This window comes from Sander vitreus, chromosome 6 (genome assembly GCF_031162955.1).
Source record: "Sander vitreus isolate 19-12246 chromosome 6, sanVit1, whole genome shotgun sequence".
NCBI classification, from domain to species: Eukaryota; Metazoa; Chordata; class Actinopteri; order Perciformes; family Percidae; genus Sander; species Sander vitreus.
The window spans coordinates 29,387,964-29,405,301 of NC_135860.1; the positions used below are offsets into that span (position 1 = coordinate 29,387,964).

Sequence of the window (17,338 nt, forward strand, 5' to 3'; positions counted from 1 at the left end):
TGAACAGGAGCACAAAGGAAAGTGAAATTAAAGGTAAACATGACTATAATGACATGAAGCTGGTTTTGTCTCTTCAGTAAGTTATGGCTCCAACGAGTTTACAGGCGAGCTGAGCGGTTTGATCAGATCTGAGGGTAAATACACCTTTTAGTCGGTAACTCTACTACATGACCAATACATTTCTACTGCTGTCCTCAGGTAACTCTTACAAAGGAATTCTTGATCTGAATGAGACCATCCTATTCAATATACACATCTCTGTCCCTCTATCCAGTGCAGCCACCACGTGGACACACAGAACATTTTGCCAACAAGAAACCAGTGAAAGCAACGTCCCATACCATATTTATGTGATACCATGATTTTTTTTAAAAATCTGAATAAAACAAGGAAATGTGAGAGCCTGAACTGAATACTATAATACTGTACTTCTACTTAACCTTTTTATTTCTTGCACTGATACTTTTATACACTTATTGGCTAGCTCTTTTTTTTACTCTTATTTTTTACCTTGAATCTGACTGTGAGCAACTGCAAATGAACAATGTGTGTGTGTGTGTGTGTGTGTGTGTGTGTGTGTGTGTGTGTGTGTGTGTGTGTGTGTGTGTGTGTGTGTGTGTGTATGTCAGCCTGTGATGACAGTGGCAGCACAGTTAGAGCCGACATTGTTTTTTGGTATGAGTAACATAAAGGAGAAGGTTGGTGTCATGGGTTTTCCAAATGTAAAAATAAAACGGTTCTGTAGCTTGGCTACCTTACTGTGTATTCTGCACACTGACTGGATACATTAATATATAACATAGTATATCATGTGTGTTGCATGACTGTTATAAGATGATGAATGTGATGATTTAGTCTTGTTTTTCCATATTTAATGTTTTATTTGTTTACTGTTTAGTTTTTATTATCTGTTTAGTCAATAATAATGTCCTGTATAAATGTGCCGAAAGTGTGTTCATTGTTCTATGTTCTACTTTCCGACCAATCATCAAGGAAATAGTACTTCTACCGAGTGTAATAAAACATTGATTTCTCTAAACGTTCATAAATTAGACTTCATCATTAAAGAACGTTACTGTGCCGTAGTAATCCTTACATTAGTTTTCACTTGAGATGTGCGCGCTCCCGCGAGGTGCGTGCAATTGTCGGCGGAACACGTCACAGCGCCCGAATATCCTTTCCATGATATATTCCCCCTTTATGATTTTTGATTCTAAATTCTCTCTTAGAACTTCCAGTTCTTAAAATCCACTTTGCCCCGCAGTTTGAACAAAAGCACCTCTCTCTGCGCTGATAGGCTACCAGACACTCGTGACGTTTTGTTTTGGTCAGAGATCAAAGACAAACAGAAACATTCTGAATGTGACGTCAGCATTCCATAATTCCTTTGACAGAATCAGTCAGCAGGCTTTCAGATGAGAGGTATTAATACAACAATCACACTCGATCCAGAAAGACATCTTTTAGAAATGGCTCCAACAATACCACTTTACAACAAAACCAACTTCCAGATAGAAGAACAGGAAGTTCTGCCTACTACGTCAGGTGGCTACCTGGTAGAGACCTTTCTGGGGGAGGGGAGGTTTGGGAAAGTGGCCAGCTGCCTAAAACTAAAAACCAATGAGAAGATGGCACTGAAGATTGTGCGGACTGACGCGGGCATGGCTGGCAAAAGAGAGGTGGCCATGCTAAGAAGGCTCAGGAAGCTTGACGAAGACAAGAACAACTTGGTCAGGATGACCGAGTATTTTAAGCACAAAGGACACTATTGTCTGGTGTTTGAAATGCTGGACACGAGTCTGCACGATCTGATGAAAGAGAGGAACTTCAAGCCGCTGTGTTTGTCTGAGATCAGAGTGATCTCCCAGCAGATGCTGGTGGCTCTGAATGCCCTCGAGAGCATCGGCCTGCTGCACACAGACATCAAGCCAGACAATGTGATGCTGGTTAACCACAAGCTGCAGCCCTTCAGGGTCAAACTGATTGACTTTGGTTTGGCTGCTACAGTTTCCACAATGTTCCTTTGGCACCATTCAGGCCCTCGGCTACAGGGCCCCCGAGGTCATCCTGGGCCTCCCCTTGGACGAGGCTGTAGACATGTGGGCTCTGGGCTGCGTTTTGGCCTTCCTGTACCTGGGCAAGCACCTGTATCCAACACACTGCGAATTTGAGGTGATGAGAGTGATCGTGCAGATGCAGGGTCAGCCCGGCGATCGCCTGCTGAATAACGGGATTAATACCAGGAACTTTTTCAGCAAGAACAAAGAGTTCTCCGTTCCAAAATGGAGGCTGAACACTCAAAAGGAATACAAGCTCAAAACAGGCTCCATGACCAAATGCCGCAATGGCATTTACGACAAGTTGAACAGTCTGCAGGACGTGGCAAAGTTCCACCCAATAGTGAAGCAGGCCACCGAGTATGATGACACACTGGCTTTTTTAAGCCTCCTCAAACGGATGCTGCATGTGGATTGTAAAAAGAGAGTCTCCCCCAGCGAAGCTCTGGGGCACCGTTTCATCACAATGAGACACTTACCTCGTCACACTCACAACCGCTCATATGCGACTGCAGCACGTTCGACCCTCAGAGAATGCGGACTGTCGAAGCTGTCGTCAGTCCAGTTCAAGCGTTTTGTAACGTCCAGCGAAGCGCTACATTGGAATGAAGCGTCCATTGCTAACTCGAATGACTCACTATCAGCTGATGAAGAAACTGCTGCTGGCCCTTATGAGGCAGCTTCACCCGTCTCTGTTACTCATCATTCAGACGGGGTCAACGGCAGCAGTGATTACGAGACCTACAGAAGTTTCGTTGAAGTCAAAACCTGGAAGAAGTTTTTCAAGATGGCCTGCCGGTTCTTCACCAGGATTTTGAAGTCTGTACGTTGCTGCAGAGTTGATGTTACAAATTAAAGACAAATCTGAATGAAGACATATCGTCGGCGGCCAACACTGTCACTGCACAGCAAGAAGGTTCGGGGTTGGAACCTGCCTTCCTGCATAGAGCTGTGGACGTCCTCCCCGTGGCTATGTGGGTTTACTCCGGTTCCCCCCCCCCCTACAGTCTAGGCACAAGCAGAATAGGTTTACTAGTGCCTATAGAAGTGACCCTGAAAACTATATGTGGGTAGAGATAATGGATTGATTATGAATGAAAATAAAATATAAATAAAAAACAGTATTGAGTTTTGTCATCAATATTGTCATCAGGAATTAGTTCATATCATTAAAGGTATTTTAATCCAGCTCTGTTTCATCTCAGTGTGGGCATTGTGTTAAGATGGACGTCCGCATGACATTTTTCGCATCATGCTCCGCTGCTCTGCTCGGTGGAGAGCTCTGTGCACTGGCACTGGAAGCCAAAGACTGTTACTGCCGTGACAGAGCTGGATTTAAATCAGCAAAATATCCTTTTAAATGAAACGCTAAGTCTTATTTTGTCTACTGATATACAGGTTGGTTCTGTTTAATCTTATATTTTCAGAATGGTCAGCAGCACGCTGTCTGACTTCAACTCAGAGCGTGTGGTTTGCATCCCTTCTCTCTCACAGTCAACAATGGTTTTCATGGCTTATTTTAGGAGGACTATGTCACTATGTCAAGTCTGCCATTGTATTTGTATTTCACAACCTTATTTCTGCCTGAGTCACGTCCGATACATTTTCACTGGCAATGGTGTTTGTTTAACAATGAAGACAACAACTCCCATTATCCCACACAACTTCACAAGGTCATCAAAATGTCCATCTTTCTTAATATTGTTTCGAGTGAGAGACCCTTGGTGGCAGAACATGACACATTGTATGTTTGAGGTGTGACTTCTGTGGAAGAAAAGGTTCTTTCAGGTCCAATTAAGTGGCTGGTTCAGATGGGTTTTAATCATCAGACGTTCACAAAAAGCTGTAGAATTCTCTCTGAGCAGATTGATTCGTTCCCAAGACTGTCTGAGAAGATTTGCATAGACATAGGGTCTGCTTAAACTAATGAAAAAGTTCTTTGATTAGGTTAGGTGTGAGGAGCTGATTTGGGCTCTGAACAAAAGGTCTCACTCAGTGATCATGGTGAACGCTTCCTCTTGACACCAGGCTAAGACAAAAGACAGACAGCTTAATTAAATCAGGATACACTAACAGTTGATTAAGTAAAATAGTTTCAGCACAGTAGAAATGTCAATAAGAACAGCAAGGACTTGATCAGGTTTATTACAGCTTCTCTACCATTTTATTTCCAATGCAGTGTCCCAGCTGTTTTTCAAATGTCAGTTTAGGGAAAATGTCATCAGGTCACTTTTTCGTTTGAAAGATTTTTTGTTTTGTTTGTACTGAATCCCCGTTATCTGTCTCACCATGATTAATGATTAAACTCAATTACATTGGAATACTGAACGCAGGCACATGCAAACTCAAACACGCGTGGGTGTAAAGTTCCAGTTGCACACTAAGGCTTTGCTTTTTGACCCCCCTGTAAGTTATATTTTCACTCCAGTGTAACAAATCCCCAGGCTCTAGTCCTGTCTCACACTGGGACACACAGGAAGAGACAGGAAGGACAATTTATCCAATGAACATGAAGAGTTGATGGATTTAAATATTTTCAGACAAACCCGTTTTAGGGGAATAATCGAATGTAGCTGCATGTCAACTAGGAATGCCTACAAGTAGCTCAACGTTAAGTACAGCACAACGGGACACCTGCCTAATATGGAACAAGTTCTTGTGCGTGTGTGGGGGTTTGCATGGAGACTCCAAAACACCAACAACAGGAATGTGTTCATTTCACCACGCTGCTTTGTTACTGCTGAACCCCGGTGTGTGTTCTTGGACCAGGATCAATAGATTGAGAGTAATTCTTGTGCCTGTCAGCAAAAAAACAATGTAATTTGTCAGCTGTCTTGGCACCGTGTCAGGAAATGTTTGACTGTGTGACCCCGGGGCCCAGTGGGAGGGGCACACGAAGGAACGCTATATAAATGTCTTGGCAGCAGCACAAGGCCTGAGGAGAACGCCACACACACACCTCCAGCAGAGACAAGGTAGGACCATGAGTGTAGTTTGACTTTGAAATATATTCACAGGTGAGGGTGATATTACACTCTGTTATTACACATGAATTACAAATGGTGGACTTTAAATTAAACAAAATAGGGGATGTGTTGCATTTATTTGTCATATATCCTTGTAAACTGAATATCTTTGGGTTTTAGACAAAACAAAAAACATTTTATAGACTAACAATGAAATGAATACGCAACTGGCAGATTAACCATCATGTAGCGTAGGAGCATTACATTTAAAGAACATTTCACATTTATTTTGTCATTTCTTGCATTGGTGGAATCTGGACTCATGATCTTACTCTGCTGAAGTGATGAGCTTTCACACAGCCATCTGCAGTAACAATAATTCAGTTTCTGACTCTCCCAACAGATGAATGTTCCAATTCTGCCCTCCATCCTGCTGCTCATCTCTACTGCCCATGCCTTCCAGTACACGGAGCTTGCACAGTACATTGACAGCCATCAAGAAGAATATGTGGAGGTACAATATAATTCTTCCTCTTCTTTTGGCAATACTTTTCAGAGACGAGTCCAGGCACTGCAGAATCCAAGCATTAGAGATGTAAAATGAACACCACAGAGATTGTAAGTCCTACTGAGCAAACTCCTAAACGTAACTAGTCCTGGTTCACAACGTTGACTACATGTTTAAAACTTAAACTTGAATAAACGGTCACGTGATTAAAACGGCCACCGCGCGGCAAAGTTACAAGTCACTAAGGTGCTTACAAAGTTTTCAACATCCCTTTAAAACCTTGCACAGTGATAATGGCTTTTAGAGATAATTTTAAAAATCCAATAACGGTGCTCAGACAAAGTTGGTGGCAAAGAGACTTGAAATGGAAATGCTTTTTAAATCCTCAACACTTACATATGATGTTAGGTATATGTTAGGTATATGTTAGAGCAGAAAGATCATTTGAACCTGAAGTTGAACCCAGTGATTTGCCAACAGGGAGAGAAGAGTCATTAGTGTAAAACAAAGCCTGAGGGTGGCAGTATTACAACAACACTGTTTGCCTTGCTTCTTGTTTGTTTCACCTTTGATTCCTTGGTTTAAAATGAAAGAGAACATGTTAGTCTAGTAGTGAAGTAATGTGGTGGAGTTTATTATGTTTTGAGTGTTGTGTCGGTGTGTGTTTCAGGCTCTAAGGGACTGGATTGCAATCGAAAGTGACTCCAGCAACGTCTTAAAGAGAGCCGAGCTGCACCGCATGATGGACATGACGGCTCAGAAGCTAAGGCTGATGGGAGGGACTGTCGAGCTGGTGGACATCGGAGAACAAGAAGTCAGTGACAGAGCTTTCTCTCCCGGCCCCTCTGGGCCTTTTTTTATTCTTTATAATAGCTGCAATACTGAGATATTATATATATATATATATATATATATATATATATATATATATATATAAATAATCATCATCCTACCTGGTTAGTAAATATTCTGGTTCTGGTTGGCTCGTCATCAGGGAGGGGGACAGAGGCTGTCAGAGTTTGTGAGGAAAGTTTAGTGGACTGGAACAGTTCAGGCAGGGTCACACAGGCCTACAAACCCCAAGAGGGGCCGGCAGAATCCAAGGTCCAAAAAGCAGGCTCAGAACAGGCAGATATGTAAGGGTTAATGCCCGGCGAGGTGTCCACTATCAGTAATGTATGGACAGCTAGAAGGGCATTAAGATTAGGAGGGCTTCAGAAGGGCCTGCTTATGCCATGGTCACTTGCCTACTAACATTCATTTATATTTTAAAATGTTTTACAGTCAAATCTAAAGTTTTTTCAAACAATAACTCTGTTTCTCCACCTGATGGTTTGACTTATACCTGGAACAAACATTCCCATCCCATAAAGTTCTATGCAATGCACACATTGTTCACTGCTCCATATTTCTTGTAATGATTATAATAATATGATGCATATTTCTGGGTGGGTATTTGAGAGATTGAGATTGTGCAGTGTGTGCTTTGCTGTTGCAACACATGGAAGCAAAGTACGTGCATATGCTGGAGGGACACTGCAGCAGTCCATGCTGATGTTTGCTTTAATGTCTGCAGCTTCCTGACGGCCAGACGTTAGCGTTGCCTAAAGTGGCGACGGCTCAGTTTGGCAATGACTCAAACAAACTCACAGTGTGTGTCTACGGTCATGTGGACATCCAGCCAGCGAAGCTAGAGGACGGCTGGGCAACAGATCCCTACAACCTGACTGACATCAATGGTAACAGCCTTTAAACTCCAGGTCCTGCTGCGCAGCCAAACAACGCTCAAACCCCGCAGAATGCCATTTTACATTCTTGTAAGAGAGAGAGACAGAGAGACAGAGAGAGAGAGAGAGAGAGAGAGAGAGAGCGACAGAGAGAGAGAGAGAGAGAGAGAGAGAGAGAGAGAGAGAGAGAGAGAGAGAGAGAGAGAGAGAGAGAGAGAGAGAGAGAGAGAGAGAGAGAGAGAGAGAGAGAGAGAGAGAGAGAGAGAGAGAGAGAAGCGATGGTTGAGCAAGCTGGAGAGGTTGAAGAGTGAATGAACAAGAACAAAGCAGTGAATCAGAGGAATACAACTTTATTTTTAGATTGTTTCACAGCAGCTATGTTCTATGAACAAACGCACACACACGCGCGCACACACACACACACACACACACACACACACACACACACACACACACACACACACACACACACACACACACACATACACACATAAACACACTTGTGTTGCATAACTTAATGCAAACAGCGTTTCACATCCATAACTAAACAGAAAGTACTTCACATTACACAGGTGTGTAATGTGAACACACACTCACAGAATGACTCTTGTGTCTGTAGGTAACCTGTATGGAAGAGGAGCGTCAGACAACAAGGCTCCAGTTTTAGCGTGGATCCATGCTGTGGAGGCTTACCAGGCCCTTAACATGGTGAGACGTTCATTTGGGCTGTTTATGCATGCCACAAAAAGTCACATGTGTAAGGGGGGCTGCAGAGGCACTGAGACCTCAGACCAAAGGACGGATTAGAGCGCTAATTTGCAAATCATCTTTGCCATTAAAACACTTTAAATTCAAAGAGGGAAACAGAGCGTGCAGACAAGACAACCTAAAAGATGACTCCTATTTATTTCAGCAGACTGAGTAAATCACTCGACACATAACTGCACCCTTAGAGAGAGAGAGAGAGCCAAGAGCCGAGCTTCAGCCAGACTGACTAAGTCGCTGCTGTTTTTGCTAAGTCGCTGCTGTCTTTTGCTAAGTTACTGCTGTCTTTTGCTAAGTCACTGCTGTTTTTGCTAAGTCACTGCTGTTTTTGCTAAGTCACTGCTGTTTTTGCTAAGTCACTGCAGCAGTCTGTCCCCGCCATCCTCTCTGCCACTTTATCCTGGGAAACAAAGCACACAGCTGAATGTGCACATGAATAGGCCTGATCCAGATGCTGGGTGCATTAAGGGGAAAGGAAGTGTGTTGCACACGCAGTTATGGCTCCTGATATTAGTTCCACAAAGCCTGTTGTAACACCATTACAAATTTCAAAAAGGCTTGTCATCCAAAACCAGCTGTTTTTCAGATGAGAGCCCCACTGATCTGATGCAGTAGCGCTGTTCTCCTGTCTGTCCACCAGGAGCTGCCGGTCAATGTGAAGTTTGTCATCGAGGGCATGGAGGAGACGGGCTCTAACGGCCTGGACGCCATGATCGTGGCCCAGAGAGACACCTTCTTCTCCGACGTGGATTACATCATCATCTCAGACTGTGGCTGGCTGAGCCGGCGGCCCGCCCTCACCTACGGCACCAGAGGCAACTGCTACTTCCTCGCTGAGGTTGTGTATGCACACACACACAAACACACATCCAAACTGAAACATTCATCTTCAGATAAGTTGTTGGTAATCCTTCAGTCACTCAGCTCTTCTGTGGTGTGTTTTCAGGTTGAAGGACCTAAACAGGACTTACATTCTGGTGTTTATGGAGGCACAGTGATTGAACCAATGACTGACCTCATTGGCATTCTGGGTGAGTGTATTTTTAGGTAGTACGTACATTAATGAATTTACTCACTCACTCACTCACTCACTCACTCACAGGAAGATAAGACACTGGACCTGAGATCAGTAGGGCCTCAGCACCATGCCAGGTACCTACCATTTGACTGTTAACCTTTATTGAAGGTTTTTCACATATCTTTCTACAGTGAGACCTGAGCAGAATGGCAGCATAAACTAGTCAAAGGATAAGGCTAGGATTATGTTATGTATTTCATAAAGACCAAAACCAACAATGTGTTAGTCACCTCTTAATACTTTGTGACTTCCTGTCTGTGGCTCTCAGCTCCAAGCCCAGTGGTTCTTACTGAGGAGATACATCTTCAAAACAGGTCACCAATAGTTTCACTTTAAAAGTAATTTCCTCAAACAGCTGCTCACTCTAGTTTTTCATTAAACAATCAGGAGGAAATAGTGACTTTGTTGAGGACTATTTTCAGCGGCGGATGAATCCACATGTGGCGCTGTAGTGAGTATTAGTGTCACCAGGACGGTGTGTGTGTGTGTTTGTGTGTGTGTGTGTGTGTGTGCGTGTGTGTGTGTGTGTGTGTGTGTGTGTGTGTGTGTGCGTGTGTGTGTGTGTGTGTGTGTGTGTGTGTGGGACTGTCAGAACACAGTACAGTGTGAGGCTAACTCATGGTTTTTATGATCCACCAGCTGTTATACACACAGCATTTTAATGTGCTGTGTCTGATATATATTGGCAGCCAATCCACCAACGTATTATTGAAGCTATCATACGATTTAAGCACTTAGCACTGATTCACTGTGGGACAATTAACTCTTTATAAGATTAACACATCTGTTCAGGAACATGCACCACCTTTTTAGTAAACAGAGCATATTTCCGAGAAAACTGTGCATTTAATGAAATGACCACAAACTAACTGAGACGGAGACCGGAAGCTTAGAGTTCATGTATTCACTCCTCTCTGCATTATTCTGTTTCAGGCACTTCAGGTCTGTGACATTGTGTATGATTACAGTTTTTTCCAACTGCTTACTTTTTTCATAATAGTAAATTTTTGGATATACCATGTACACACTGTTGTTCTAAATCTAAAGCTCTTTTGTCTTTCATAGGCCTATATCTACATTTACAATGTTCTAGAGAGAAAGTAACCTGCTGAGAGGGGTTGAAAAGTGCACTGTAAACAACAATGTAATGTTACAGTAATGTTGGGGGTTGTATGCACAAACAAAGTCTGATTGATTTGTAATGCTGAAATAGTCATTAGATAGTTGCATGCAGTATGGACGCCATTGTAAAGCTACTCAAGATGGGCTTTTCTCATTGGTCAATCCGTGGTTGATCACATGATGAATAAGTGTGGCCCTGATCTCATCAGAGATGGCTCTCCTTCCTCTTCTTCCCTGCTCCTCCTCCTCCTCCCCCTCCTCCTCGTTGTCGTCCCCTGTCTGTCCCTCCTCCTCCCCTTGCTCTCTGTCTATTGTTGGCATCCATTGTTCAAAACAGATAACCTTTGACCTGTGTATAGGCCTATACTAAAGCAGTGATTGGTTAGTGTTCAGTTATGACATAATGTGTTTGCACATGTGACGAGTGTGTGTGTGCCCTGGTAAATAAGTGTAGCATTTTGATTGGTTGTGTTTAGAAAAGGAAAGCAAGTCACTTCCTGTTAGATTTTTGTGTCTTAGGTAGAGAATTGTGTGTAGTGTTTTGAAAAAAGTGTTTTATGCAATTGAAAACTGAGTGAAAGGCTGAGAAATAGCTCATGGTTTTGGAGATTTGCTGTGTAATTGTGCACTTTGAGTGAGAGGTTTCACAAATCGTCTGACATGAAAAGATTTTGTGTGCAAGCAGTTGGAAAAAAACGTAATATTACTTCACTTCAGTTCTATACAGCACAATTGATGCATAAACACATTTTTTAAAAGAGTTTGCAGAGTTTTGCAAGATGTTTTTGCTTTTGCAAGAGATGTATAATGTGTTGCTGGTTTGGTATAACTTGTGGTCTTAGACACACTGATCAGCCCCAGTGGTACGATCCTGATTCCCGGGATCAGGGAAGCTGTGGCCCCTCTCTCTGATGATGAATGGAAAATGTATCAGGACATCCAATTTGACATCGAAAACCACAAGAACAAGACCGGTGTCAACCAGCTCATGTACAACAATAAGGTAAGTGTATAATCTTAAAACAATCTACTTTAAGACAACGTGGACACAACAAGATTAGTGACATTGTGTGTTTCCTGCAGGTGGACCTGTTGGCCCACATGTGGCGCTACCCCACTGTCTCCATCCATGGCATCGAGGGGGCCTTCTCAGACCCTGGCACAAAGACGGTCATCCCTGCTAAGGTTACTGCCAAGTTCTCCATTCGACAAGTTCCCAACATGGACCCTGCTATGGTCAAGAAACAGGTAAACAGGATGTGGAGGCTCTGAATCAGGTCTTTCCTCTCATAAAGAGCCTCTCCTCTAATCTGGTTGCTTTGATGCTGTAGGTAACAGACTACCTTCACTCAGTGTTTGCCAAGCGAAAGAGTCCCAATAAGCTGAAAGTCACGATGGTGATCGGGGCCAAGCCTTGGCTGGCCGACCCTCAGCATCCTCTCTACGAGGCCGGGAAGGCTGCTGTGAACAGAGGTACACAACACATTCAACACCTTCAGTATCACTATCTCTCTGAAATTAGTAGGAATGGGCAAAAACGTTCTCAAGTAGCCTAATGTACCTGTACATCACTGAAGTACCTTAGTGAATGTACTCATAATCCCACATGTGCAGAGGTAGACTAAAGGCTCTGACACACCAACCCGACGACCGACCGTCGGCAGAAAAGGCAGTTGGACTGACTGCCTCCCCGAGTCGGTCAAAAAAGTGCCTCGGAACACACCGAAGCAGGGCCGACTTGAGCGTACGTTCTGCGCGTGCGTGAGACCTAATACGTCTCGATAACAGCAGGCGACGCTAACTTGTATTGTCACCCAAAAAATGAAAACCGGCAGCTGATTGGACGAACACGTCACGTTGGTCTGGCTTCTCCCGAATTTCAAAGCCAGACCATAATGGCGGATGGTTCAGAATACGATCTTGTATTTTAGATAGTTCGAAGATAGTTCACCGAAACGTGTTTCTGAAAACATTTTAAGCGAGAAATAGGCCATGCAGTTGCTGAATCTGTCTTCATTTCAGATCGACAAAGGTCAGTTTAAAAGATTTTCGTCAGATTATGAGAGGCGTTCGTCACGCTCGTCCCACATGTCATTTCCGGTAATTGGTCATTGAGTCCGACTGCCCACTGGCCGATTCAACAAGTCAAATCGGCCCAAATGAAGGCCGATGGCTCCTCCGACTGACGACGGCATGGAACACACCAAACAGACTCGGGTCACCGACCTCAACAGACTGTCCGACGGCCGATAATCAGGTTGGTGTGTCAGCGCCTTAAGAGGGGCAGGGGCAGAAGCTAAGGGGGAATCAAAATACAGATGAAAGTCTGAAGGATATTACACATGGTGTTCCACATGGTTCAGTTGTAGGGCCATTCACTTGCTGCAGACATTTATGAATGTATAAAACCAAATCAGAAATAGTCCTTTAATGTCATCCATAATTACTGTATTATTATCTGGGCATCTACCTTCCAATGTTCAGTGCATTTAACACAGGCTTGTTTCTCTTCCTGCTTAAGCATTTCTTTTAAGTACAGCTGCAGGTGTTGTTACTGAAACACTGATTGTATCTTAGCTTGTCTTTGGGGTGGACGGTCTCTGCATGAAGCTGCTTCACGGATCTTTTAGTCTTACTTTGCCAGACCTTTCCCCACAGCGCTGCGGAGGAGGGTCTGGTCATAGTCCTCAGAAATCCACTGGAGTTTAATATTCCAACACAAACAAAACCGAAGGTAACGGACGACCGTCAGAAAAGAGTGAAATCGAATTTCCGATGACAACGGAGCAATCCCGGAAGTGGAACCTCATGGATATAAACTACTGATCTTTTACCCCATGTTAGATTGTTGGATAATATGCCTCTCTGTTTACTGCTTCAGGACATCTTGCTCCTCAGCTGTTTCATACTGTGCTAGATACCTGAGAGCTTATGTCCGTTACACTGTACCTTCTCCAGTTTTTAACACAGATCCTGACCTGATCCGCGAGGGCGGGACCATCCCTATCGCCAGAACCTTCCAGGATGTGACGATGAAAAGCATCATCATGATGCCCATCGGAGGCTTCGATGACGGGATGCACTCCCAGAATGAGAAAATAAGCAGGTTTGACTCCACTGGGTTTCTATTTCATTTTAGATTTTTTAAAGTTTTTTTTTTAGATTTCTTTATTTAAAACGGACAGCGCACATTAAAGGACAATTCCGGTGCAAAACGAACCTAGGGGTTAATAACAGATGTGTACCCACTCTGTCGCTCTCTGGGACATGATTTCATGCTAATCGAATGTGTTTGTAGCTTGAAACAAGCTAGTGCGGACCGCTGATTAGCTTACAATGCTAGTATTCGGGGCACAGGGAAAGTAAAAACTAATCGCTATTTTATACCACTAAAAAGGCTCAAAATATCACTACACTTCAACGGTAGCATAATGATGGTCCCTAAATGTTAACCAAAGCATTGAGAACTTTGTAAGTGTACAGACAGTTTATTAAAAAGATAGTTTAGGAAGACTGTAGCTAAGATGGCGGCCGCCTGTATACGAGAACGTGACTGTCTTTATAATCTATCTTGAGGTACACATAGAGAGACATGTAACACAGATAGAGACATGTAAATGTGCCAGATTTAGCAATACAGGCTAATTTTCATCTGCAGTCCCTAGCAGGTGAATGGCTTATGCTACAACAATACAACAAGTACACATAAAACAAGAAAGACGTAGGCATAGACAAGTAAAATGACACAACCACTATTCCAGATTATGACAACTGGCAGGTTGATGAGAAAAACATAACACAGGTATCATAAACAGCAGGTAAAAGTGCATAGACACACATTAGAACGCATCAACAACACATAAGCACACACAGAGACACTACTGTAGCGATAAAGACAAACACATTATTCTGGATTATGGCAGCATATTTGATTAGTCAATAACCAATGTTTTATGGATTTGGAGAAGGATTTGATAGATGTGATGTTATAGAAAAGTATGTCCAGCTCAAACGGGCTTACACAACACCATTATTTATAACAAAGGACCAGATACCAGAATAGCAACATAAACTAAACAAATACACCTTCTTGTCTTTTTGCCAATATATATTAAATCTAAACAACCACTCCATTTGGTCGTCATCAGTACACCAGAACATTTCAGGATTTTGAACAGACATTTCATGTAAGATAAGTCTGTGAACAATGGTGCAGGTCTGTAGAAAGTGATGTAAATGAGGCTTTATGTTGGCCCATATATGCCTTTTGTTCCCGTGAGTGTGCAGAAACGTCCAGTCCAACATCTTTTTAACTCTTTCCTTGCTTTAACTTTCCCCACCCAGGTACAACTATATCGAGGGAACCAAGTTATTCGTCTCCTTCCTGTATGAAGTATCCCAGCTGAAGAAGACCAGCGTGTGATGAGCTCTTCTGACACAGGCCTGCTTCATATTTTCACTGTGACTTTATCTTCCTTCCATCCACTGTTCTGTGTGCTGCTAAGCTTGAATGTATCTGCATCTGTAAAATGTATCTATCTATCTATCTATCTATCTGTCTATCTATCTGTCTATCTATCTGTCTATCTATCTGTCTATCTATCTATCTATCTATCTATCTATCTATCTATCTATCTATCTATCTGTCTGTCTGTCTGTCTGTCTGTCTGTCTGACTGACTGTCTGTCTGTCTATCTGTCTATCTATCTATCTATCTATCTATCTATCTATCTATCTATCTATCTATCTGTCTATCTATCTATCTATCTATCTATCTATCTATCTATCTATCTATCTATCTATCTATCTATCTATCTATCTATGTCTTTACTGGAAGTGTGTGTAATGTAATAAAAGCTGTAGCCCTACAATGCAACATTTGTGTTCTTTTTATTATGTCAGAAAGCGTCCAAATGTCCCTTGATGAGTGTTACAGTAATAATGAGACAAAGACAGTGATATTGTTCCTTCAGTCACGAGGTGTTTATTTACCACTCAAACATTTACTGAACACTCTTAGAGGACTCATTTCAGAGCCAAGACTGCAGATCTAGACGGACAGACGTCGCTGTACGTCTGGACAGAATCCAGCCATTGTCTGATGTCAGAATCCTATTCAGCCAAAAGCATCTGCTCTACTGTGTACAAAACATTTTAACAAGTCATTTAGTCTCAAATGTAGGATTCGGAGAGAGAGAGGGGTATGACATGCAGCATAGGTTTCCATTGTCATATCCTTCATACTCCAAGATGCTGACACCTATTTTACTGTGAGAACGGCAGGTGAAAATACCTCGAGCTTCTGTGACATTGTGTAACACCATTTCAAAAAAGAAAATAAGCTTATTATGAAATTACATATTTTTGCAATGAAATGCTGGCACATTCTGTGGACACACTGGTAATAATACGAAGATACAGTATCCACTTCCTAAAGTTACAACACTTTGCAGATAGCAGTTACAGATCATTACAGGGCTCATCGCCACCTGTATTTCTATTGAATGGACACATATTGGCTTTACTCTGATGTGCAGTATCTGAGGAATGTACACGTGTCACGCAGACAGCAGGAAGGGGTGGGGAGGAGCCCTGGTGTTGTGAAGAAGCCGTGTCACCACTTCAGCGGCCTGATTCACAACACCAGCTGACCCTCGCCACCCGCACACACTCACACGCTAGGGTCCATCGCAGAGGCATCGTCGCCGCCGACTCGGGGACAGAAGCAAGACAAAGACAGAGAGCATCAATCTGCAGTAGTGGACGGAGAATACTCACCTGCAGTAAACTCATGTCCACCACTGACTGCAGTGTAGGGAAGCTGGTTCCCAGCCAGAAACCCCCTGACTGGACAGAGAGGCTAAAAGGGGCAGCAGCATGGGGTGCAGTGCACGGCGTCTCCGCTGGAAGGCAGCTTTCTCCTCTGCTCACTCACATGAGGCTGATGACACACCATGACTCCACCTGCAGAGGATAAGACACAAACAGGAACATTAGCTTTCAAGTGAATGAAGTGTGTTTAATGAGTGTTTGAGCCATGGACATAAATCCCAGGGAACGTGGGAAACTGAAAACTGAAATGATGTGTGTGCTCATCTTTAGCAGACCTCAGTGGGACTGTACAACACACGGCAGGCCTCACATGTAACCAGTGCTCCATTTGGTTGCCTATTTATAAAGCGCTTTGGTATCGAGGACAGGGCTGTGATGGAGCTGAGAATAACTCTGGTTTCACAGCGGCACGCCTTAATCCACCTTGAAGCAGCCCGCTGTGTCTGAAAAGTGAAACCATGTCACAGTGATATGGGTATCACTTCAGTTTAACATGATGTCGTCTTATGATCAAGAGAAGGATAGTGGACAGTCGGGCTGGTATGATTTTCAGCTAAATAGAGTCATCTAAAATAACAGAATTCATCAGTTTGAGTCATTCTATAACAACAAAACATTTTCTTTAGATTGGAGTAAAGATAGACAACATCTGGTATGAGGCAGTGGTGGGGGAATCAGATTCTTTAGGACCAACAACACTGTGTAAAAATACTCAATTACAAGTCAAAATACACTTAAGTATGTATTACGTAAAGTGGACCATGTCATATTATGTTCCTATATATTATGTAATTGACTTGTTACACCTAAGGGTCACTGAAGTGGTGGAGATGACACCTTCCCCTCCCAGATGTATCCTGTCTGTCTTGGGTCAGGCACTAATGACAATTATACATACTCAAAACAATGTTTTGTGGTATTTCATAGGCTAATCATATGTTAGTATGAGTATGAGTTCTGTTATAGGTTAATAGTATAGAAGTAAAAAGCAGCATAAAATGCAATACCCAAGTACAAGTACCTCAAAGCTGTACTGCATTAAACGTGCATTATTACAGTCAATTGTTTGACCACTTTGGGCCAACGGAACAAGATGAAGGCAACACTGACATTTGATGACCTTACAATATGGCCGACACATCCAGCAGACACGCAGCAACATGACGGTTCATTGGGAGTCCTGATGTTTCACTTTAGTGTTGGTCTTTAGCTGCTAAATGCTCACGATGTTCCCCAGCTCTGTGGTGCTGAGCTGGTAGTGTACAGTGGCTCAGGATCTCTGT

General features: G+C 43.0%; 1 protein-coding gene across 1 annotated transcript; it reads left to right on the forward strand.

The window, feature by feature from the left end:
• The first annotated feature begins 4,969 nt into the window (after window positions 1-4,969).
• Window positions 4,970-14,822, forward strand: cndp1 (carnosine dipeptidase 1). The gene is given in 12 exon segments (XM_078251939.1): window positions 4,970-5,032; window positions 5,427-5,537; window positions 6,202-6,345; window positions 7,108-7,270; window positions 7,878-7,966; window positions 8,664-8,861; window positions 8,970-9,054; window positions 11,066-11,226; window positions 11,307-11,471; window positions 11,555-11,696; window positions 13,182-13,329; window positions 14,568-14,822. Coding segments are annotated over 12 exon segments (1,548 nt in total). The 3' UTR covers window positions 14,647-14,822.
• Window positions 14,823-17,338: the final 2,516 nt, after the last annotated feature.